This window comes from Empidonax traillii, unplaced genomic scaffold (genome assembly GCF_003031625.1).
Source record: "Empidonax traillii isolate 1590-97213 ecotype Southwest subspecies unplaced genomic scaffold, ASM303162v1 scaffold693:size341962, whole genome shotgun sequence".
In the NCBI taxonomy this organism is placed as follows: domain Eukaryota; kingdom Metazoa; phylum Chordata; class Aves; order Passeriformes; family Tyrannidae; genus Empidonax; species Empidonax traillii.
Window position 1 is genome coordinate 185,005 of NW_020955886.1, and position 26,266 is coordinate 211,270.

Here is a 26,266-nt window from a genome sequence, read left to right on the forward strand (position 1 = left end):
AAAGACATCAAAGGGAGGAAAGGAAAAAACCAAAGCCCAACTACCATAAAACCATGAAAAGCTCCAGAAGAGCTTAAATAATCTACATGTTTGTGTTAGTAACACTCGGGTTTAAACAAATGTTGTGTTTCTTTGAAGTTCTTAAGTCCTTGAGAAAAAAAGGAAGCAAAGACACTCTGAAATAATCTAGGTAAAATACAGAGAAGCTATAAATCTGAGACATGATCTATTATCATAGATTCTGTGATCCAGAACCTAATGATTTTGACTCAACAGAAGATTGGAAGCCTGAGACTCTCACATGGTGATGGAGACACAGATTTCTCACCGTATAAAGCATAAACAAAGTGATAACATAGAGGTATGTTTTCTTGATGAATCAAAACTTTCTTACTGTGTTAAGAACTTCCGAAATTATACATGTAACATATCACACAGAAAATATAAGTAATTTTATTAGAAATATTCTTTATATGTTTTTAAAAAATTCTTCTATTTGTATTTTAATAAAACATTATTAAAATCTAAGGGGATTTCTAAAGCCTTTCCTCTGTACTCAATATCATTAGGTAATCCCCTTCAGGAACAGAAACTAAATATACCTAATTCTTAAAACAGCAGTTGACAGGTATTACTCTACAGAGTTTGCAGATGGAGGTGACCTGCCCAAGGCCACAGACAAGACACCTGTGTCAGAATCAGGTTTACAGCTCAGAAGATCTGGATCCCAGTCATTCAGTGCACAACACATCTCAAAAGCAGGTTCATGCTGGCATGTTAAGACAGTAATCCTGAAAGTATGAGGCAGCTCACCTACAGCTAGCTTTATAAGCACCTCTGTGGTATGCTGTAATCTGCTGTGTAATGCAGTGATATACCACCAAGGCTGTACACTACAAAACCATAATCCATACACAAAAAAACCTCCACAGTCACGGATGAATTCCTGTACGGAACCGTATTTTTAAAAAAATTCCAAGATGCATTGAAATGCCTCAAACAGAAGGATTAAATAAGCGTGGAAAGTGGGTAGAGGTCACCACACTGAGGTTTATTGTTAATGGCTATAAAATAATTTGGTTCCTCCATTCTGCCATCAGTAACAACAGCACAGATTGTTTACTACTCACTTTGACTACATTATCTCCTGACTGCCCATTGTTGCGTAAACAGTCGAGGCAGATAGCAATCTGTGGGTCACTCCTGTGATAGTCTTTATCTTCTTCATTTTCATCACACTCCTCATCTACTTTGGGTCTATCAGCTTTTGGACTTTCATCTGTAAAACATGAAGATCAAATTATTTAAGTGTAAAGTAAATAAAAGTCAAATATTTAAGGAAATACAACCTTTTCATGTGCATATTTTTTCTTCAAATTAATTTATACAATTTTAATTCAGTGCATTCTTTAATGACCAACTTAAAAATCTCTGAAAACAAATTTCTCCTATTGAAATTTTAATGCAATCTGCAAACAGTGGATTTCAACGGAACAGAAAATAATTAGTCTGATGGACTATAATGGTTATAGCTGTCTACTTCTGATGTGTCTGGTAATTAAAAGCCTGCAACTGTGCACTTACTTATTCCCCTTTAAAAATAAAAAATAATAAGAAAGGAAAGGTCGCAGTATTTCTCAGAAGAGCACATATATCCTACAAAATCACATTTAATGTGTTATCCCTTTTCACTGATACTGTTAACATGGATTCCCGGTTTAAAATTCCTGGTTTAAAATGTTCTACGGATTCCTGGTTTAAAATTCTACCCCTCTGGAAAAGGTAACATTTTCTACAATTTTCAATGGTTTAGCAAAGTTGAACACTTGAATGCTGAGACCAGCAAGTAGATCTAGATAAGTCCGCAATGTATGTAAATAATAACCGTAAAATGGGGTAAATTTCACATATTTGGAATACAGTATACAATAATCCTATTGTATACCTTTGGTTTTTTCCATATTCCATTTATTTATTTAGATTTAAAACAAAGGCTGTTCTCTGCTGCAATAAAACTTTATCACAATTAAGTTGAATAAGATGCTTATGCATCCTTTTGAAAAATTTTCCTATCAAATTCTGCTGCTTTCCTACACTTACGATAATTCTAAAGTAATTTAGAAGAGTCCAGGTAAGAAAACAGAACATAAATTTGAATAAATACCAAGCCAGGACTAAGTTTCTTGACACAGTAATTAGTTCCTTTTGTTCAGTTTAAATATTCAAGGTGAATTTTAAGCTACATTCATTAGTTTTCTTTCTTACAACTTTTAATTATTTTATAATTATATTTGTCCTTAAATCCCTTATTAGCTATTGACACATTCAGTTGATTGTGTATCATATACACATTTTGTTATCATCTTCCTGTGAACAGAATTTAAGCATCAAACTACAGATTTCTTTCTCTTTGTTTGTGAAAGTCCAGGAAGCAAATTCTTAATTCAGCAGGTGCAGTCTACCCATCACAATCATTTATCTGAGCGCCTGCCTATGATTCACAGATCCTTCTGCAAATACATCAACAACTTTCAACAGTTATCAATGCTGAATAATAGAGGAAAGTTTAGTTATGCAATTTGAAAAGCCTTGGAAAAAAACCCAACTACAGAACTAGGGAAACTAGGAAATTTCCCATCATAAAATAATTCCAGAAACTGGTAAACATGCAAAAAAGGTCACATCTTCCAAGGTATCCCGATAGAAATTCAAATGTTCCCCCATGTAAATGGCATCAGAACATTTTCTGAAAAAACCTTGTAAATATTAGAATTAATGATGTTTGTACAGGCAGCCTCCAGAAATCAATGTGATGGTCCATTACAAGCATGTTATTAAAGTTCAATATGATAGAAGTTTAAAAAGAAATAAATTTAATCTCACCAGAATGGGCTCATTGTTCTCCAAGTCAAAAAACATCAAGCCAAGAACAGGAAAGGAAAACCAAACCAAAACCTTGTTCACCTCCACCCTTCTTTCCCAAGGGAATAAACTGGTGTCTCTTTTTTTTTCTCATCTTTCTTTCAAACCTTGGATATTGTCTACTTTCTGTGCATTTCTCAGATATTGACCATAAAACTAATCATCAGCAAGTGAGTTCCTGTAAAGCTGTTTGCCCTCTTCCTTCCCCAGTTCAGGCTGGAGAGGACCAATGAATATTTTTTTCTCTGTACCACTGTGCATTTCATCATCCATTAATCTTTTCTGGTGACCACTCTCCTACTGACACCACCAATGCCTGAGACATGTTTTGTTCTTTGATTTTTCCCCCCCTTCTGATGTGTGAAAACCAAGTCCTGGGATTTTTTTACACATCTTAGATGCAAAGGTTGGGAACTATGCTGTAAACTGTGGTACAGGACATAACTGACAGGCTCTTAAACCAGATTGACAATGTGATTGCAGGGCATGGTATTGACAACTGAAACAGTCTCTTCTTACTGAAATTATGATCAGCAAATAATTCATTCTTGGGCAAAATTCTAAATGCTTGTTAACGGCAGAAAACAGCTTCAATGCTCATAATTTGTCTTAATGAGTTGTCATGACTTTTAAATGGTTTGTAGAGCCAAATTTTCATAGCCCAAGAATACAGTCACTAATGGAGCTGGATACATATGTAGCTACTCATAAGCATATTTTGACAGTTAGAGCCTGCCTTTCCTTCACAAAACAATCCAAACTCTCACTACACTGAGTAACTCATCTCCATTAGGTTTACCATTAAACTGTGGGAGAAAGGTAAAAACCAGAAGAATAAGTTGGTTAAAAGTTACATTCTACAAGTTTGTAAATGCAGTGTTAATTCTTTCTATTTATGTATATAGCAGAAAATAATTTTCTAAACAGTTAAGAAATGTCTATCCTTTACATAAATATTTTTTAAGTATTTTTAAAACTGAACAGGTATACACTACATAGTATGATATAGTAAAGTAATATAACTTCATCTAAACTGTTCTGCAGTTCTTCATTTAATTATATAACACAGAAAATAACCTTGTCCCTTACAATGGATGCCGAATGCAAATCATCAAAACCAGTGAGAAAGAAAATGAAATGTTATGAAGTTGAAAGGAAGATATAAACAATTGAGTGCAGAAGAGTATTACAAGATATTTACTTGACAGTTATTCTTTACCAAAATGAGCTATTTCTTTAACTTAGCAGAGCTTTTCAAAAGTTCTTCAAAATCATATCAAATAGGCTGTGGTATCAAAAACTTGCCAAATTAAAAGGGCATTAAAACAGTTGGATGTAGTCCTCCCTTAGTACCTCAATACTGAGCTTTCAAACTTCATGGGTCAACTACAAAAAAACCCCACAACATTGTGGAATCTATATAAAACAATTGTTTAGCATGTGTGGAAAACTGTTTTACTACTTGTCGTAACTAATTCTTGACAACCTCCTACTTAACAGATGGTCACATTCAGTAACAGAAAGTAATCTGTAAAAACTCTAAAAAAAAAAATCTGTATCTTGCTGTATTAAGAAAATTAAGAATTTAAGTGGGAAATCATGAGAGTGTTACAAGTGAGAGCATAGGGAAATGCAAATAAAAATAATGGTAAAAGAGTCAGTGTTTGTATAACAGCTGGTTAATATATAAGCAGCAGTACATAATGGCCCACACTACACTTACACAGATTTGCTACAAGTTTCTGTAGTACCATGAATTCAGTAAAAACAATGTACTTGTGTAAGTGAACAAACAGGTCTTAATGAACAATGTTACTTAACACACAGACGAGAAAGAAAAAAATCATTACCTTGTCCATTTTCTTGAGGTTTGTTTTTCTTCCAAAATTCGATCTCTCGCTGCAGTTCCTCTAGTTAATACCAAAGAACAGTAATGTGAATTTTTTAATCAATAATACAGATACATAATTAAAAATAGCCATATTCCCTCCATCAACCCAAGAAGGTACCCAAAACCAAGTGAGAAACTTACGTTCTCGAAGTCCAGGCACCAACTTAAATATAATTTCCTCTAAGGTGTTATCCAGCCTTTCAGAGGGAAAAAATACATTTCACATTAAATGGAAAGTAGCATTTTAAGAATTTTTAATGTTTAAATAACAAAAACTTTTGAATAATAAAATGAGTTGTATTTTTCTGGTAAATAATAAATCCTTTCAAAGCCAACTGATTTTAGCTTGAGAGGCAACATGCATCAAAGCTTATCTCAACCACCTCTTGAATAAATTTATTTTTTAAATAACCAAGGAATTTATTTTTCAATTTATAAGAACAACAATGAAACAAAACTTTGAATTTGTATTACACGTAAACATTCATATTACTAAAAGGAACAGATTGGAAAAGTAGTATCCAATTTTAAGGTCCAGCTCATAAGTAGTAAGCATGAAAATTATAAACTCCATTATCATATTAAGTGTTCAAGTGCTTTTGTAATAAGCCTGTCACGAAAATCTGAACAAACTGCTCACTACACCACAGACAAACCGATCTTGGCAGGATAAAGAAGACCACAGAGCATCCATGCTGCTCTGACTTGACAGTTCTCAGTAGCCGTAATTATTCTGAACTATTTAAATCTGCCAGGAGTTTGTATATCAGAAGACAGAACATAGCACAGGCATGTTCTCTCATACCCTGATATCAGTGCCAAAACTAGATAATTCAGTCCCTTCCTCTGGACACAGTGCAGTTACCTTTGCTGCTGAAGTTAAAACACTTTTTTTCCTTTTCTCTGAATTTAACCTACTCTCCTATCCATTTAATTTATCATCTGCTTTCTACTTCCACTTCTTCTCCCTGTCTCTCTTATTCTTCAGTTTCCTCTGTATTTTATTGTGTTTTCTTTTCCTTTACCTTCTTTGCTCTCTATGCCATTTCTTGTGAACAGGAACTGCCACTGCCCACAGCCCAAACAAAAACCCAGGACAAAACAAAATATAAAGTAATACGGCCAGAGAAAGTACCTTGAAATTTAGTAAGAAACTACAATACAATAATTGCTTTTGGTATATTTTTAACTGCCATAATTTTTCAACTCAGAATATATTTCTCTACATATATATTTGCAAATACACATATGTGTACTTGTTATGTGCATATGTACATATTTAATGGATAACAATTATCTTCTTATAATACATATATGACCATTGAAAGTTCTCTTCTTTACAAAATTTGTACTTCAAAGTAATTTACAGAACTTGAAATTCAAAGTTTACAATTAGACCTATTACCCAAGCATCTAGTTCTGAGACTATCCATTGTATCCATCAATGGATACAACCATGCCATAAGAATATTCATGTTTAAGCTACAACCATAATCCATTTTTTAATTGCTTCTTCTTACAGGGACAAAAAAAAAGGAAAAAATCAGCTAGTGAAACGTACCTCTGCTAAAACAAAGCAGCACAGAGAACACTTTCTCACAGATAAGAAGGAAACAAAAATCATGGGATGTCTTGAGTGCCTAACTTTTGACAGAGGGCAATACAGATCCACCTTTCCAAATGATGTATTTTGTAGCCTCCTCTGTCAGTATCTAACATAAGTAGATGGCACTGCTTTCTATGAAGCTCCCACAGCAGAGCACTGGGAACTTGGGAACCTGTCTTAGAAATGGAGTTCAAGTCACATATTAAGAAAGCTCCAATCTTCATAACGTACTGATTAAGAGAAATGAAATGAGGACTTCAAAAGAGAACATCACTACCTTAATTAAAAATCCCACTGTTCCTCAGTATGATATAATACATGCTGGGTTTTCTACATTTATTTTTGAAAGATCCCACTTAGCACTTTCTAATTTGTCTTCAACGGCACAAAACAAAAGTCACTGGTAACGCTAAAATAGCAAAAAACCTCCAGCATACTTTGCATATTTACAGTGCTAGCAGCAAGAACCAGATTCCCACTTCAGTTAATGTCTTTATTTTCTTCCAAAAATGAAACAAAAAAGCTATTTTGTCCATACAGAGCATAAATACTAATCAGTACTTTTAAAAGAGGCAGAAAAAAATAGATCTACCTGATCTTTAAGTGCAGGAAAATTTGAACTATAGGGAAAAAAAAGATTCTCAATTTCAGATGCATCTTAGAGTGTTGCTATTATCCAAACCTACGAGCACTCTAACATAAAGATTTGTATTTCTGTGACTTGCATCAAACCCATTCCAAAACGAAACTACTTGGCAAAATTCGGTATCATTTATTTAATATACTCTCTGTTAATGCTGTAACAAGAACAGCAGAAGAACCAAGCACTTGTGTCAGCTTTGTATAGTTTTCACCTCTTCTATAATATTGAATGACTTATAAGATCTATACTCTCTTGATAATTATCAGCAAACATGAACCAAAATATTTCTAAGACTACCATTCAGGAAAACTTGCATGCACAGAAGAATGCTACCAAGAGAAAAAGAAGCTTGTCTGCATGGTAAAGTCAACATAGTCCTATTGAGTACTGATGATGCAGAATTCTGCTAAATCAGTAAAGGGAATTATAGTATTTAACACTTCCTACATTTTCATTTTAGAACTCAGTGTTGAGTTTCAGACTCAGTCACAGTTTCAACAGACCCTAATTGCTGCCAGCTACGAGATACATGTAAAAAACCTCACAGTTGTGAAGTTACTCAGAATTGAGTTTATAAGCAGTTCATAAAGTTTATCTGAAAGATCTCAAGTTAAAATTACTATCTAGTGTTCAATGCCATTTCTCAGAAAATGACTGCATTCTTTAGCAATGATGGGGCTGGTCTCTATGGTCAGAGCATAAGATATGCATTAAGTTATGCAGGCAACTTCCAAGAAAAGGTCATTCTATTACACTGCCCATGTGCTCTTCTGATTATTTGTTTAGCAAATGTTTAAAGCTGTTTCATAAAATATAACCAGGAAACTACTAACTATATGCAGTTTGTTGGAAAACAGACCAAATGACTCAAAAAGGAATTTCAGGAAATAATTACACAGAAAATAGCTCTTCCCACATTTCTGGCTTGCACTCTAACTTTTCTCACCCATCTCTACTTTCCGGCTCAAAGGACGGTATTCCTTTACTAAAAATGTTGCAGAAAACGTGTTTTTCATCTCCTAGGAAATGGTCCCATCAAAATAAAAATATTACTAAAATGCTTTTGTTTTCAGCTCATTAGTAGCCCATAGCATCTTCTATTACAGCTCACACAGCGCCTGAAATACTCACAGGAGATCAGAAAAGTACTTTCTACTACATAAGCCCTCTTAGCCCTACTCTTCCAAAAACATTCAGATGATAAAGACTAAGGCCAATAACACCCTTTAGAGTTGCTGAATTTAGTCTCAATCTCCTCTCCTCTTGGTATATAACTGAAGCATGGGAATGGTTGTGCATACATGAGTCAAAAATCAAAGCAATATATGACAAATTTGTAGCAACACAATGACATCAGGAAGTGACACCAACCCTAGTAAAATGCCAGATGTAAATGTATAGTTTAACACTGAGTCAAGAATAATTCTCCCTTAGTTCACACCAGTATTACAAAATAAGAATACCGTGGGGTGCAGTGGGGTGGGGGGATTGATGGGAGAGAGGGCAGGGAGTGCCTTCATCACTTGAAGTAAACATGAAGTTCTTCAACTTATGATGACATTTCTTGATTTCTCCATCTTATACTTAAGGGACGTCTATCACCTTTATTTCAACATGACATGACTAAAAGAGAATCCAAAATTCCAAGAAAAATAACTGTTTTTAAAAAGGTGTGTTATGTGATATAAAAATACAAACTCTCAAAAAAGGGTACTTTTAGTGTCAAAACCTTTTTTCAATAGAGTCTTTTCATTAATCTCACAGCAGATTTCAATTCAGATTGGCAGATCTATGCCCTGAAAAACATTGTTATTTGCATGATTCATTTTTGACATAGCTGTAAGAAGAAAAAATTTGCCATGCAGATTGGAATGCCCTAAATAATTTGAAAAAAGAAACTCTACAATTTAATTTCATTCCATGTAAAGAATAAAAGGTATCTGGTACATTTAATTGTTTAACAGATGTACTAAAATGTTTATTTTAACTTGTAATATATACCCAGTCTTTCATTGTCTTTCCCTTACCTTTCCTCCTTTTATTATATCTGAAAAAAAACCATTTTACAATTTAGTGGGAGCTGAGAAAATGACAACCTATGTGGCTCAGAACAGTTAATATATGCATTATAAAAAAAAGCAAAACAATTAATTCCCTTTTAGGATAAAGATGCTAGGATTTTTTTTTCAATTTTTTGTTTTTCCATTTTAGGAAATGTTGTGAAATACTACCTTACCTTAACATTTCTAGTGGATTGGTCTCATGCACTTGGTTGCCACATCTGGGACAGTCATTGCTGTCTTCAAAGTGTTGAACGATACAAGTCTTACAAACTGAGAGACAGGAAAAAAAAGGAAGAAAGAAAGAAAAAATCAACTTAGACAAGATTTAAATAATATTGCTTAATATAACCTAGTGATACCTGCTAACTACTACATGCATCAGAAATAAAAGAGTATTATCTCAAAGTAAATAATTACAATGTATTTTCTCCCCTTCTTGTTCCTCAAAGCAACAGTTCTGCTCCACTGAGACATCAAGTTCAGCAGCACAGGTTAGACAAGCACTGCTTTAAAGTATGTGGTATTTTTACTACTTAGAATTCTCCCAACATCATAAAATGCAAAGCCCATACCATGTAACCCTTAAAGAGCAGGTTCTGAGAAGATGCATGCTGGGGAGCTCAAGCCCAGCAGAGCCATCCATCACTTCAGCTGATCTGAAAATTACTTATGCACATCATTTTTGTTCCAATGTTTTGCTTCCAACTGAAAACACTGGTTTAAATACTTCTTGTAAAAGGAAAGTTCACAGAAGTTATACAAAGGTTCAAAATGTTTCCCTTTTCACATAGTGCTTTCAAAAGCAATGACAGAATTTACAGTAAACATTTAATACTTGAATCTTACAATGAAAAATTAGGATCATGATCATGACAAGTATAAAAAAACCTAAACCAAGAACAATGTGAATTTAAACCCCAATAAACTGAAATTAAACTAAGCAAGGTGCTACATGTTGCTTCCAAATGATTAATTGCAAACTGTAGATTTTAATGCCATTAATAAGAAAATGGAAGCCAAACTGATGAGAACAAATATGCCTGCTATTATTACTGCATTACAACATTCTGGATGGAGATAAACTCTATCCTCTGCTTATTATTACTTTACCTACACTCAAATGACAACTGCAAAATCATCAGTAAATGGACTGAAAAAAATAAATGGACTGCTGTGATTGCAATATGCTTTCTGCTGAAACACGGTAATTTCTTTCAGCAATTACCCAAAGAAGCATAAACGTCTCTAAACAAGGTGGTAAATTTGAATTATAACACAACTTTAAGGAGTCTTGAAATTCCTTTAAGAAGTGTCACCTAAGAAGCAAAGCCTGCATTTGTCTTTGCCTTAGTATGCTCAAAAGAATTATGTTAAATCAGGTGATGCTCATAATGCACACACATCAGAACTCTGTGTAGGTGTTTTTTCCGGCTGCTTCAGAACGCTAACTTCAGGACATTAACTTCACAGCTCTGGTTGAAATTACAATCAACTTTCCACTTCAAATGGGACAACAGACTTCAGAACTCTCTGGCTGGCTCTCGGCACTCTCCCTAAGCTAAATGGTTCCAGCAAGGCTGGATGCAGGGCAGATCTCTGGTGATCTGGTAAAACGAGCTCAGGAAGCCCTTTGAGCTGGGCACAGCACCATCCTCTGCACATAGTGTCTCTCATGCCATGATGAGAGCAGCACTCAGAACTCAGGATATGGGTTAGTATTCGCTTAGCCTGAAGTTGTGAGGTATTTAGCACTAGCATACAGATGCAAGAACCTGCAAACACAGAACTCTTCTTATATCACAGATCTTTTATAATTTGTTAAATTACTAGACTTAATTGATTTTTGCACATTCATTCCCTAACACTTCCAGAGAGTAAGTCTGGTACAGAGCAGTAAATGTGACTGTACCTACAACAACATTTCTTTATTTTTCTACATATGTTTTCTTACTAATACTCCTAAAAGTAAACATTTTGCTACTACACTTAGATGATGGAGAGAATTCTATCACCCATATAGAAGCCCCCATGTAAACCCAACAGAGCATTTAAGAACATGCTGAACTTAGAGCACAAGTCTTAACTTTTAAAATGCATGTAGTTTAGATTTTTGTAACATCTCCTCATTAATACGACCGAGAATCTCCTCAAGGACTGAAAATAACAGAAATTATCCTTGAAATTGAAAAGATATGAAGATTCTCAGCTAACTCCTATAATAAGGGAAGGAGTTAGTCTTTAATTTATTTTTATTTTTTGGTAAGCCTCCTGTCTGGTATAAACAGCAGCACCTCTATGGAGTCTTTCAAACCTGACACCAACTTTAAACAAAGTGGCAAAAAAGGTACAAATGTAACTGGTATTGGTCAATATTAATTTTGGGACTGATAAGCTCAACTCCTAACCTTCTTTTATCTGGAAAATGGTCAGGCTGGATGAGGCTCTGAGCAACTTTAACTACTGGAGGATGCCCCTGCCCATGGCAGGGGGCTTGGAACTACCTAAGGGTCCCTTCCAACCCAAACCTCCCCATGATTGTATTAGATTTTTTTTTTTTTGCAACTAAGACTCTTAGAGAATTAGCACAAAAATTCTTCAAAAGACTTACAAAGGGTTTTGTATCAACACCACAGCAATTTCTTTTTTTCCACAGGCAATCAGAATTAGCCTCCTTCAGAAAGCATTTCTCTGCATTTTAAGAAAGTATGTATGAAATTCTTTTGAGAATTTTATTCTTTCACTTGTTTTTGGGATCTCTGTTCCATTCACATCAGAGAAGTTCTTGAATTCTGTGATGACACTGTTCTAACTGCTTTGAAAAGAACTAACTGATTTGTCTTGCAAAGATACTTTAAATATCTTTATCTTGCTAGGTTTTTTTGTTTGTTTTCCAAACTAAAGACAAAGAGGGCCTATCTGAGCTATGGCTTTCATTTACACACAGAAGAAATCTGAAATTATTACTATTCACAACAACTTTATGCCATGGAATAGATAACTAACACACATTTAAAGTCAGATGATTGACTTAATAAAACCTCCCAACCACTAATCACTGCTAAACACAGAGCATGCTAATATCCACAATAATGTAATTTGAAGAAATATTTATCATATAAACCAATCTATGGAAAGGAACTGAATTCCCCAGTTTGAGTGTATTTATGTGCTCTCTTTATACCTTTCCTTGAGAGAAGATGACACCCTTGGAAGCCATGCACTGTCCAGGAATGGACCTAATGATTAATGAAGAGCTTAATCTCCAATGTAAGAAAGATCTCTGAGTAAAATATGTACAGAAAAAAACATCATAAGGAACCAAGAATCTTATTCCAGTCCTATATGGATGTATTGCCTGTGCTGACAAACACGCAGATCTGGATCAAGTGTTTGTACAGTCAGCTCAATGCCATGAAAAAAACCTTCAAATTGTAAATCAATACTGCAGTAATCTAAAACAACTTTCACTTTTTCTCATGCAGACCTATGAGGTGCTATGAGGACTTGCCCATCAAAACTAAATGTGATTCACCAAAAGCAATGTAAAGGTAAAAAATACTCATAAATTCTAGCATGCAAGAATAACAAACTGATACATGATACTCCTAATAGGGATCATGAACCAGTATTTTCAGATATGATAGGTAGAAGCGTCTCTGTTACTCTCCATATAAATCACTGAACATTTTTCAAAGTCTATCACTTGGCAGTTTCAGAAAATGTCTGAAGTCTAAGTATTGGGTGAAAAGAATAGGGAAAAGGGGAATCTTTAACCACAAATAAATTATAAATATAGTTAATTCACTTCCTCAGGAAAAAAACAAACACCGAACCAAAAAGCTTTTACACTTCCAGTACAGATTAACAAAATGACACAGTATCATTTGCTTTACTGTAGGTCATGGTATGGCAGCAAACAGGAGAAAGGAAACTGCTTAACCGAAATGTACACCGTTTGCAGAATTTTGAGGTACATGATACGAATGCCAGAGAAAGGAGAATCTGAATTTCACGATTGTACTCTAACATCTCAGGTGAGAAACAATAAAAGTTAAACTCACATACGATGATTTTCTACAGATGATAAAAGTATTTGTGTGACATATGCTAATTGGCTGGCAACCATAACAGACAATGCTACGCTTTCCAAAACAGAGGTATCTGGTTCACACATTCTTTCAGATCTTTGTAATTAGACGAAAAATACAGATCCAAGTGTCAGGATTGTGCTGTATGCCATCTGAGGCAAACAAAAATGTACATACCTTATGCAAATCCACATAGATATAGTTCAAAGGGTAGACTCCTCCCAGGTTACTGTTTAAACGTTGATTAATGAGGTACCTAAATAAAACTTCATATTGCATTTTTCAAATAAAATATTCTACAAGAGAAAGTTTAATTAGTTAATTGTGGGACAAATTCTTTGTCAGAACCCATCCTTTGAATTCTTTCATGGATCTTCTCTCTCAAAGTTAATTACTCTCTGATCCAGTGAGCAAAGGAGGGGCACAGGATACACATAGCTAGCAGAACATCAAACCCATCTCAGTGTACGCAGAGAAGTCATTCGGTCTGTATAATGAAGTATTTAATTAGCTACCTTAAACCTTCTTTACAAGCACTTACATTTAGAGAAAGTGTCTGCATAAAAACAGGACGCAAACTTCAATACAATTAACCACCCTTTTCAGAAACTACACGTGAGATTATTCCACTCTCAATTACAATTACCAGACACAGCCAAACCTGATTCCCCTCTGTTAAAAGGGAGCATCATAATCTTAGTACATGATGACCAAGAAAGATTTTTTGTGTTGAAAACTTCTATTTTAAAATAAGTTTTTTAAGCCCTGCTACATGTCATTGACTAAAGCTTTGCAGGAGGAGGAGTCTGAAAGCAGCTCAGCTTGCCTGTCTGAGGGCGAGTTTTGCTGCACTAAGTTTTTTGCGATCTCCTGTTGGGAGCACAGGTTTCTATCAAAATCCAAAAAACACTCTGGTTTCAGGAGTATTTGTTTGATACCGAAAATTATGTATCTGATAATTTTGCTGCGTGGAAGGTCATTTCTGAAAGTTCCTAGACTGCCTTGGTTGAGAATTTCTTAAGGCAAATACTAGAGAGACCAACTAGGATTAATGCACCACTTGATCTGCTGTTCATAAACAGGGAAAAACTGGTGAGGAACACAGACAGCTTGCCTTGAGGTGTGGCAATTAGCTCAGGAGGACTGAAATCAGGATCTTGAGGAAGGATACATTGTTAAACAGCGGAGTTAGGATTCTGAACTCCAGGAGATGGCACTTCAACTTGTTTAAGCAACTCCATGTCAGATTTCCCAAGAAATCTATCATTAGAAAGAAACTTAGGAGAGCTGGCTGGTTTTTTTTAGAGAAAATTTATACAGACCTCAAGGGCTAACCAGTCTGTTGTACAGGGAACTTTGTCAGAAGAACTGCTTAGTGCACACGAAATGCTTGGTGCATAAAGTTCTTTAATATGCAAAAGTAGAGCATATTAGAAGTGGAGACAAGGATGGGAAACAGATATAAAATCACTACTCTGGCAAAAGTACTTAGGGACAAAACTAGGAAAGCCAAGGCCCAGCCATAGCTAAAACTAGTGAGAGACATAAGGGAATTGTGTAAGTATGCTAGAAGCTGAAGGAAGCTTAGACAAAATGCGTGCCTGATAATGAATGAAGGAAACAACTTGGGAGGAGGTAATACGGAAAGGTTTGAAGCCCTCAGTACCTTTTTGCCTTGGTCTTCACAGACAGAGCCTGATCTCCATGAATGATTTGGGAAGAAAAGAGATGATCAACAGCCAAGGAGCAGCAGGTTTGGGCCTACTGAGAAAACCCGACATATTCAAATCTACAGGCCAGGTAGAGTTCACTAAGATGAAAGCTTATCACCATGGTGATTATGAAGGGTGCTCAGTGACTAGAAAAGGGTAGTGTGTTAAGCCCACCTTTAATAAAGAGGGGAAGGATGATCCAGGTAAATACAGCTCAACAGTCTCACCTAGCTCCCTGGAAAGGTGGTAGATTACATCATGGCCCCTGGAATCAATTTCCAATGACATGAGGGACAAAAATGTAATCAGGAATAGGCAATACAAATTTGCCAAAAGTGAATCATATTATAGACTATCAGGTAATCTAATAACAGCCTGTACCATCTGAACAGCACTTACAACAGTGATGAAGCCCAGTCTTCTTGGGAGTGGCAAATAGTATCACAAGGAACAATGGTCCCACATCGACATTTGGTAGGACATTCAGTAAAACTAGGTAAAGATGTAGCGCTGGAAATGGATATTGAGAGAGGCTGTAGAGACACTATGCTTGAAAAGCCACATGTCAACTATACAGAGCCACGGTTTGACCTGGTATAGTGCTGGCAACAAATCTGTCTCATGCATGTTGGCCTAGACAGCCTCCAGATGTCTATTTCAACCAGCATTTCTATGATTGTGTAAACACACAGTCTGATATTTTTTTAGGATACTAAAAACCCTTCCTGAGAAAAGTTTATTTTCCAGGTTTTGTAAGCACACACTGTACTAAACAACAGATGATGGGACATGGCCTTTAGCTCACACCCAGCCTGCTTCAATCACTAGTTCTTAAACACCCATGACAACTGCGTAACAGACTAGAAAAAAGGTCTCAGCCCATAAGAGAAAACCATTCTGTTGGAAGTAGCAAAAACAAATGAAGTACTGAATTTGCAGAATAAGTAATTATTTTGCAGTAACGTAACAATTTCCTTCACAACAGAGATAGGAAAGTTTGTACTTCTGATGCCCAAGTTGCACTTATGTTTCCCAGTCAATAGGACTTATCTGCCCAACATTTCCAAAAACCCCATCAGAAATATCTCTTATTAAAAAGGCACTCCTTTCTCAGAGCAGAACTCTACTACCTAACGTTTTTCAACAACATAGAATGTGCAAATGAACTGCTAACTGCTTTGGTTGCTACTGATCACAACAGTTCCCTTATGATCACTGCAGAACACCTAAGTCAATATATGCTTTTCATTTTATCCAGAGTAATACATTGTACTCCCAGTATCTTATGAATTTATGCTGCTTCTTCAACCATTAATATCTGCAGATTTTGATCATTTGTGCAACACTGTTTTGAATTACGGCAATTAATAGTACAAAACAAATATCAGAGGACAGTTAAAATCATTGTATTTTGTGATATCCTGAATTCTGCCACTCAGAGATCACCTTTTCCTCTGCAGACATAAGACTTCCATGTCATCACTTTTTTCATTTCTTTTTCCTTTCCATCACTGTAACCTTGTATTTTGGCAACTAAACTTTGCTTCACCACCTTCTTTCCTGCAGTTCTTCTTAATGACCCAAACAGCTTTTTGGGGAGGAGACCTGTGCAACTCTATGGCAGCTCAGCAAAATTCATGTCCTCTTAATGTGGGGACTAGGCAGTAACAGAGCTGTCTAAGTGAAGAGCTCTCAATCTACAAGTGAACCAAAGAGATGCTACTGAGAACACTCTTTCTGCCATTGTTGTTTTGTAATGGGAGTGAAAAATAAATAAAAAATCACCTAAACAAAAACATACAGAATAAAAACATTTTTCAAGTCTGAGCTGATTACTGAAGTAACTGCTTCCCCCTCACCTGAACCTTTTAGAAGTTACTACTGCTCATTAAACTTCAACCATAAAAAAAATCAGCTAACATAGGAAATTTTCCAGTTTCTTTAAAGGGAAAGAATTTAATAATACGTTTACCTCTATTAATTTACCTCTATTAAGTACCTCAGTCTTCTCCTGATCCTTCGTCACTATTTTCCCTCTGTATCCAACAAAGGATGGAGATTCTCCTTAGACCTCCTTTTGTTGCTCATGCATAGACTTACAGAACCAATTTTAATTCTCTTTTATGGTAGTAACCAAATTAAGTTCTAGTTAGGCTTTGGCCCTTCGAATTTTCTTTCTGCATAACTTCATGCCATCCTTGCAGTCCTCCTGAGTTTACTGCCCCTTCTTCCAAATTCATAAACTCCCTTTTTTTTACTGAGTTCCAGACAAGGCTTTCTGTACAGCCAAGCTGGTCATCTACCCTGACAGCTCATCTTTTGACTCATGGGGATAGCCAGCTCCTGTGCCTGTAGGATTTCTTCCTTAAATCATTTACAGCCTTCCTGGACAACTTTGCCCTTCAGGACTGCCTCCCAAAGGACTGTCAACCAGGCTCCAAATTCTGACCCCTAGAAGTCCAAGGAACAGTTGTGCTAAACAACATCCTAACTTCTCCAAGAACTGAAGACTATCCTTTGTGATTGCTATGCCCAAAGACAGCCTCCACCCACCAGTCCTTCACAGTCCACTAACAGCATATCCAGCAGGGCCTCACTCCTGTGAGCACTGTCAGGAAGTTATCCTCCACATACTCCAGGACCACCTAGACTGTCTTCTCTCTGCTGCAGTGTACTTCCAGCAGACATTGCTAAGTTGAAGTTGTCCAGTAGAACAAGTCCTAGACACTGTGAGACTTCCCTCAGCTGCTTACAAAATATTTCATCTGCCTCTTCATTCTGGTTGGGTGATCTTATAACAGACTCCCACAGTGATAACCTGCCTTGTTGACCTTCCCCCCAATTCTTAAACACTCAACTCTATTATCACCAGCATTAAGTTCTAGACATCCAAAACACTCCCTAAGAGTGCTACCCCACTAGCTCTCCTTTGCCTACCCCTTCTGAAGAGTTTATAGCCATCTACTGCAGCCCTCCAAGTTGTGTGAATTATCCCACCACGTTCTGTGATGCCAACTATGTCACAGTTTTCCTGATGCACAATGGCTTCCACTGTTTTAATTCTCTATGTGTGTGATATAGCAGGTACATAACACCGTAATGTAAAAATTAACAGTGAAGACAATAACAACTGCAAGAACAACACTGTGCAGAAATGACAGGAAATTCCAAGACAAGGCACTTAACTGATATTTATTAAAGGTTTGAAAATGGAAAAACTACCAGACGCATAGAGTTCCCTTTACTCTTCTTTTAGAAGACTTCAAATTTCATTTGGAAAGACATCAAATTCTCAAGAAGGTCCAATCAAACTACTGTCTATTCAGGAAAACATGTAAAAAAATCAAGTATGGAAGTAAGATGACTGAGTTTGACAGGACCATTCATACTCTTAATATAATTCATACATGCCAATGTTTAAGATATATCAGGAGTCTAAGACAACCTGAATAATTTTTCCTGAGACAGTTTTATTGAAAGAAATCTACTCCCTAAATATTTTGCCAACTTTCAAGTACTTCTCTGCATTTTCCATGGAACACATTACAGAGAGTTGTGTGCCAGAACTGACCAAATTTGTGCATCCATCATGCACACTGCCAAGAGATACATTAGCTTAAATTTCAAGAGCATAGTTATATTATCAAAATAGCACACCTGACCTCACTAATGATATCACCATGATCAGCCAGGCCACAGCGATACAAGTTTGGTGTTAGAGCCAGCACAATCACCACTAGCTTAGGAGAGAGAAAAGACGTATCTTTTACAAGGCGTTCGGCAGAGCTGACATACCTTCACAGAATTGGTCAGGTTGGAAGGGGCCACAGTGGGTCATCTAGTCCAACCTCCCTGCTCAAGCAGGGTCATCCTAGAGCACATGGCACAGGATTACATCCAGAGGGTTCTTGAGTATCTCCAGTGAGGGAGATCCCCCAACCTCTCTGGGTGATCTGTTACAGTGCATGGTCACTCGTACAGTACAGAAGTTCTTCCTCCTGTTCAGGCAGAACTTCCTGTTCATCAGTTTCTGCCCACTGCCTCTTGCCCTATTGCTTGGACCACTGAGAAGAGCTTCCATCCTCTTGACACCCACCCTTTAGATATTTATACATATTAACGAGGTCCCCTCTCAGTTGCCTCTTCTCAAGGCTGCACAGGCTCAAATCCCTCTGCCTTTCCTCATAAGAGAGATTCTCCAGACTCTTGATCAACTTAGTAGCTCTCCACTGCACCTGGCTCCAGGAGCTCCACGTCTCTCTTGTACTGTGGAGCACAGTTCAAGATGACCCAGGCTGGAGACCAGTCTTTAGGAAACCCCAGCTGAGACTGAATTCATTCAGAGAATTTCATGTAAAAATTCAGTGAACAAAAACCAGCACAGTGATCATATTACACACATTAACAAGCAAGCATCACTTCAAGCAAACATCACTTATGAAGGAGGGAATATTTTGCAAAGTACTACTTACAGGTATGGAGGCACTCGGTTACTGTGGTTGGCTTGATGAGATAGCCTTTACAGATATAGCAGGTGATATGAGGATTGAAATCTTTCACCAAGTGCTTCCTCTGAGTAGCCATTCGTGGGGCAGGAAATATTGGCAGAGTGCTCGGGGCCAGAGAAGCGAGTCTGAGAGGCGTCGATACCCGCAGCTCACAAGAGCCGTAGCACTGCTCTGTGCAACTGGACTTCTCCAGGCATTTGCTCTTAATTCCGCCGGTCTCACTGGGACATGGCTCATAACTCCTGCTCCCGTGCCAGGCGAGTCATTTTCCTACCTGTAACACACGTGGAAAGAGAGAGCTATGTAAACCCGGCCGGACAGCGGCGATGCCCCGGAGGAGCAGCGTCGCCATGAACTTGGCGGGGGCACCGGGCCGTTATTTACATAACAGCAGCCCGGCCGCCGAGCTCCGAGGCCGCGCCCCGCCCCGCCAGGGTCCGGACGAGCCGCGGGGCCGGTGACAGGTGCAGGGGCCGGGGCCGGCCCCGCCGCCCTCCCTGCGCCCCCCGCCCGGCGCTCCGGGCCCGCAGGCCTTGGCGGCCCCGCGGGGAGCACCCCCCGCCGCCCCGCGGCAGCCGCGGCCGGAGAGGGCGGCGGCGCCCCGGCTGCGCCCCCGCTCGCCCGGCTCCCGTCCCTCCCCTGCCGCACCTGCGGCGCCCCCCGCTGTACCTGGCGCAGCCCCGCGGCCTCGGGCGGGCGCCCGGCGAAAGAGAAAGAGAAAGGCGGCGCGCCTCCCCCAGCTCCGGGCGCTCCCTCCTCCCCGCCGGCTGCCGCGGCCGGTCCCGGGGCGGGCGGGACGGGCGCGCAGGCGCTGCTCCCCGGCCGAGCCCCGCAGCGCCCTCCGGGCGGCGGCGGCCGGAGCCCCGCGCCGCGCCGGGGGAGCCCCTGAGGGAGCGGGGGGAGCGGGGCGGCGGCGCTGCCGGGCCAGGTGAGAGCCCGAGCGGAGCCCAGCCCGGCCCCGCCGCCGCTTCTTGAAAATAACTTCAGCTTCTGCCCCTGGAAGAGGGAAAGTTAAACCCATTTCTCCAGCCCGCAAATGCAAATGATAAACACTGGACTAAGTTAACCAAGTCCTGTGAACATACATGTGCTTTCCTCGAACTGGGATCAACTAGCCAGAGAACGGCTAAGCACCAGTGAAAGCTGTCTCCACGGTTCAGGGCACCTGCTTTTTGCTCCCCTGTTCTAAGAAATGCGCCAGGGTAATTATCCAGAAAACTAAAGCTGCCTTAATTTTTCAATTGCACTATTTCTAGAAAATTTCTTCTATGCTACTTTTAACAATAATGACAAAAACATAAGGAGGCATTCCCTGTATCAGCTGTAATGCCACCACTTTACCTGTGACGGTGTTAGGTATTTGCTTGTCCATTCTACATTTTTAGATAAATACTCACTTTGCATTGGCCTTCCAATGCACTCTCCCTTTCATCCTTGGGTAAGTGCTGCAATAGGAGAAAGCTTTAATAATTTTGGCCTGGTCCTGCCATACATTCTTACCTCTGGAATATTTACCATCCAACAGATCTCCACGCGCATCAAATCAATTGCCAATCTGAGTGAGGTGCACTAAAAACTGTTACCATTAAAGTTACAGTGCAATGATGAATACATGATAAGCCAGATATAGAGTAATTCAACAGAACATACATAATTTTTGCGGATAAAATATTCATCTTGCATAAGATTATTTGTTCACAACATGAACAGAACTTTTGAAGCAGCATAGAATCACAGAATATGCTGAGCTGGAAGGGAGGCACAAGGATCATTGAATCCAACTCCTGGCCCTGCATGGGACACTCAAAGAATCCCACCATGTTCCTGAGAACATTGTCCAACCACTTCTTGAACTCTGTCAGGCTTGGTGCTGTGACCACTTCCCCAGGGAGCCTGTTCCAATGCCCAACCACCCTCTGGGTAAAGAACCTTTTCCTAATATCCAACCTAAACCTCTGCTGAAAGCTTCATGCCATTTCCTCACGTCCTGGTCACCACAGAGAACAGATCAGTCAGTGCCTGCCCCTTTGCATTCCCTCATGAGGAAGCTGTATGCTGTGATGAGATCTCCCCTCAGTCTCCTCCAGGCTGAAACTGGACCAAGTGACCTCAGCCGCTCCTCATACAGCTTCCCCTCAAGGTCCTTCACCATTTCCGTTGTGGTGTTCGTCCTCCCTTGGACACTCTCTAATAGCTTAACATCTTTCTTATATTGTGGTGCCCAAAATTGCCCCCTGCACTCAAGGTGAGGCTGCCCTAGCGCAGAGCAGAGCAGGACACACACCTCCCTTGACCAGCTGGCCATGCTGTGCCTGATGCACCCCAGGATACAGTAACAGTTTAACAAAGAGTTAATGGCTTTGGCCTTCTCTTGTTAACTGTTGTTTGCATTATTATACCATAAAGCACACACTGATGAGCCAAAGACTAAAGAACACAGAACTCTAAACTAAACACTAAACAGAGACATAGACAACATAGACTACATACATCTCATGGGAATATTTTAGTCACCTTCTGTCAGTTTAGCAGAAGTTGACATTTTTCAGAATGAGCGTGAGAGTGGCCCTGCTTGAATGTAGGCTAAGTATGATACAGCATTATTAAACTTACATGCATGCATTTAAAACAAGCAACTGCTGATACTTTCCTGGCTGTTTCAAAATGACTGCATCTGGTAAGACTTGTTTTAAAAATAAACTGGTTTCTAAGCGAGATTTCAAATTATACTTTAAGTGTCTCACTTGAAAAAAAAAAGAACCCAACATTTTCTAAACAAATTAGTCAGCTAGGCTCACGTTTACACAGTAATGGATGCACAGTGTTCAATTCAAGCACATCAAAAACTCAGTTATGTCATTTATTATACTGTGTAGCCTACACAGTAATAATCACACGGCAGTTGCGATTACTGTAGTAATTGTGAACATACACAACCGGTATAGGTTCCCACAAGCCATACTGAAGTTCTTTTAAGGGCAACCAGTCCCATGCCAGGTAAGTGACAGTGTAGATGACAAATTCTTGCCTCATCTCTCCACTCAGTCCTGTTGGTACCAAGTGTATTTATGAGATGTTGACTGAAGGTGATGAAAGTTGAGGCTTTCAGCACCTTTCAAGACTGCAACATAAAGAGCAAACAAGAAGCAGCAAGGAAGCTCTCATTTCATTATCAGAGGAAAGCAGATCCTAAATACTTACTCCCACTTTATATCATTAAGGAAGAAAATTATTGTAATAAATGCTTATGAATTAATTATAATTTCAAAGGTAGTTAACTCCTAACATCACATACAACAGGTTTATTTAAAAATATAGGTCCGTAAGTGATATGAGAATTTTGATCTACTTATAGCAGTTAAAAGGCAACAGAGGAATAGTGTTTGATTCAAAAGAATCAAACATGAAATATGAAAGAAACAGAATCAAGAAAATGAACTTAGTTCATCAGAGTAAATATATATCATGTACAGGTGACAAGAAACATGGTATGACAGAGAGGATGATTATAGTCCTCAAATGAGTGATGAAAATACAGCTGCTCTAATTTTCTGTGTTTCTCAAACTTTTGACTTTTGCATCAACTAGCTTGTACCCAGCAGTTCCCAGAGTGTCCTCTAACACAGTGCTTACTTTTTTTTTAACCAAGTCCTTTTTTACATATGTGAACTTGTCTAACAAATAGAAAATAAAGACTGCTTTCTAAGCATTATCGACATTGAGGAGTAGTTTCTTGAAATCCTTAGAGAACTACTGGATCATCCTCATGTGAATGTAATTATTTACTTGTGAAACAGAGTAATTATTTACATTTAATAAGAATTAAATGTATCTTTTTAAAGGAACAGTCAGGACACACAAGTATATGTGAACCCCAAGCATTTAATTAAAGCAGTTCCAACATTTTCAAAAAATATCAATGTTCGACATCAGTTCCCAAGTAAATTCCAAAGAGAAAATAAACACTGGTCAATATTCAAATTCTCAGTAACATTTGAAATGAGTGAATAATTCTAATTCTGCAAGTAGATCTACATTGGTGAAATGTTACATCCCTACAGAGCTACACTGGAGTCTGTTTCTAGGCAAGTCTCCAGCTACCCTCCAGTTATCCTAAGAGTTACTTGCATTTTGTAGATGAAGAATTACTAGGACACATCTGAACTAGGAAACTCATGGCAAATAAATCCCTTCTTCTCTTAATAGAAATTGTGTAGCAATCTGAATTATATTTAGAGGGAACTGAGCCTCTAGACATTTGATGAAAATGCCATTCTACAACTTTTAAAAACTTGAAAACTTCACTGAACTGTTTAGGTTAGAAGGCACCTCCTGAGACCACCTAATCCAACCTGTCTGCTTAAGCAGGGTCAGCTAAAGCAGCTTGTCCAGGGCTGTATCCAATGGGGGTTTTGATTATCTTCATATATGGGGCTCTACCCATTCTCTGGGCAATCTGTTCCCATTTGGATCACTTCCATCGTAAAAAAAAAAAAAAAAAAAAAAAAAAAAAAAAAAAAAAAAAAAAAGTTTTCTTGTTATCAGATGGAATTTCATGTGTTTCAATTTGTGCCCATTACCTCTTGTCCTGTCAGTGGACACTGCTGAAAGCAGTTTGACTTCCTTAGCTACGTTCTCTCCCACTGAGTATTTATACATGCTGATAAGATCCCCTTGAGCCTTTTTTTTTTTCCCCAGCTGAGCAGTCCCCAAACTCTCAGCCTCACCTCAAATGAACAACACTCAAGTCCCTTAACCATCTTTATGGCCCTGGGTTGGACTCCCTTCACATCTTTCTCATTCTGAGAAGCCCAAAACTGGCCACAGCGCTCCATGGGTCACCTCATCAGTGCTGGAAAGAGAGGAAAATCAACCTCCCTTAAACTGCAGGCAACTTACTTGAATTTACTGCACATTTACTCAGGTGTGAAGAGGAGACCACATATAATAACTTGGGGATCTCTTATTTCCAGTGAAATTCCCAATCAAGTAGAACATTATCTAGAATAAAACTATATACTAAATGGCATCTTCTCAAATGCCTCTGCTCAAAGCAGGTCTAACATTAAGGTTAATTCAGATTACTCAGGGCTTCATCCAAAGAAAGTCTGTGTATATCCAAGGATGGCAATTCTACAGCCTCTCTGGACAACCTGTCTCAACCCTTGGCAATCCTCATTTTGAGTTTATTTCTTTAGGTCCACTTGGAACTTTCCTTGTTCCATCTTGTGTACTTTCTTATATATATGAATAATTTACTAACTTAACACCTACTGTCATTCTCAATGCCTTTGGCATTATCTCTGGTCCATGCATCATATTTCTTTTCTTTTTAGGCAAAGAGTAGTAACACTGTGTATCACATAAACAATGTTACCATGCTCAGTGTGAAGACTGCCTTTTTCATTTGATGGGAAATGACAGGAATTAGGCTATTCCTATCCTCATCACTTGTGAAAATTATCAGCAGAGAGGTTTTGCATTTCTGCCATGAAGGTTTTTCTTCATTCCTACTGAGCTCTCTGTAAGATGCCATATATTAGCACATAATAGCACTTCTGGGATATATATAGCATTTCTTTATGCTTACTCTTCTTTTATAGCCTGAAGTAAAGTACCAAAGCAGGTTGCAAAATGCCAACATCTGTATTATTAGGCCATTGGCAGATACATAAACAAGACAAATTCATTCGAGATACACTTCAAGAGAAAGGTAAAATTGTGTCACAAAGTGTTCCAACTTTGTTGAACTAATTTCAAGCAAATTTTAAAAAGAGAAATCGTAAAGTAAGTTCCTACAGATTTTACAATATTTGACTGCTAGTAAAGAAGAAACAATCAAATAAGTTACTCTAGCAGGGGAAAGACAAGCAGATCTGTATTGTCAAACATTTCCCTTGCACACTAAAATACTGGTCAACCATGGCACATGCTGCCTCTTCCCAGCTAGGGAAACACAAAAAAACAAGTGAGAAACAAGGTCATAGCAGTGGGAGAAGGAGATTGCCACTGCAAGGAATAAAAATCATAACTTTGAAATAAAATTGCCTAGAATTTAACTTTAGACACTCGTATGCAGAGGTTGAAGTGAAAAAATGGCTGGTTTAGAACATATTACTGGCTGACCGGTAAACATACTGAGTGAAGATCTTGTGACCAGCTTGACATACCTCCCTGTAAGTAACAAGTTTAAGAACTGCAGTTACAATCCTCAAGGGTATTGTAAATTTAAAACCACCAACCTATTACAGCAGAATTCAAACTACTCAGCTGAAAGCAGCTGTAGATTTAAGAATTAAGTGCGATGGCCATACTTAAAAAAAGAGAAAGTGAGACAAACTTCTAAGGTCTAAAATATTAAGTGACCAAATTGTCTATTCAGTTACTCTAGTATCTAATTGTGTGAATTGTGATAAGCTGTTGCTTTCTAGTTTTTTGGTGTTTTTTCTTTTTAAAGCACAGTACATATATAGTATAGGCTGCTATGTTCATGGGTCAGGAGAATGACCTCATGGACACTGCTTTGTCTTTAAAGGCAAAAATTTTCGTTATGGTATAGAGCCTTGTATTGTGCCCCAACTATTTTTTTTTTCTTCATAGGTAATTGATTTTTGGTGATATGGTAAAGAGGGATTTACTTTTGAACCATCAGAGATTGCTCACAGAGAGTGACAACAGCAGGAGGCTTACAAGCTGCTGCTGTGACTCCATTTGCCCGTGTGCTTGGTTAAAAAAACAATGATCTGTGGTGGAGTTGGGAACTCTGGGCAACTAAAATACTGGTGGTATCCTCCACCTCTCTTGGTTTTGCTTCATGACACACTGTAACTTCA

General features: G+C 38.2%; 1 protein-coding gene across 3 annotated transcripts in view; it reads right to left on the minus strand.

Annotated features, from left to right (window-relative positions):
• Positions 1 to 26,266, minus strand: part of PCGF5 (polycomb group ring finger 5) — a 60,551-nt gene that overhangs the window by 11,713 nt on the left and 22,572 nt on the right. For 2 of the 3 annotated variants that reach the window (XM_027899866.1, XM_027899863.1), the window contains exons 3-7: positions 19,398 to 19,707; positions 9,299 to 9,395; positions 4,955 to 5,010; positions 4,773 to 4,832; positions 1,131 to 1,279 (exon numbers count right to left, since the gene is read on the minus strand). In XM_027899866.1, the coding sequence (XP_027755667.1) occupies positions 1,131 to 1,279; positions 4,773 to 4,832; positions 4,955 to 5,010; positions 9,299 to 9,395; positions 19,398 to 19,509 (474 nt within the window). In that variant the 5' untranslated portion in view covers positions 19,510 to 19,707. Of the gene's footprint in view, positions 1 to 1,130; positions 1,280 to 4,772; positions 4,833 to 4,954; positions 5,011 to 9,298; positions 9,396 to 19,397; positions 19,708 to 20,102; positions 20,207 to 26,266 lie in introns of those variants that run through there. The other variant, XM_027899864.1, reaches the window with a different exon arrangement.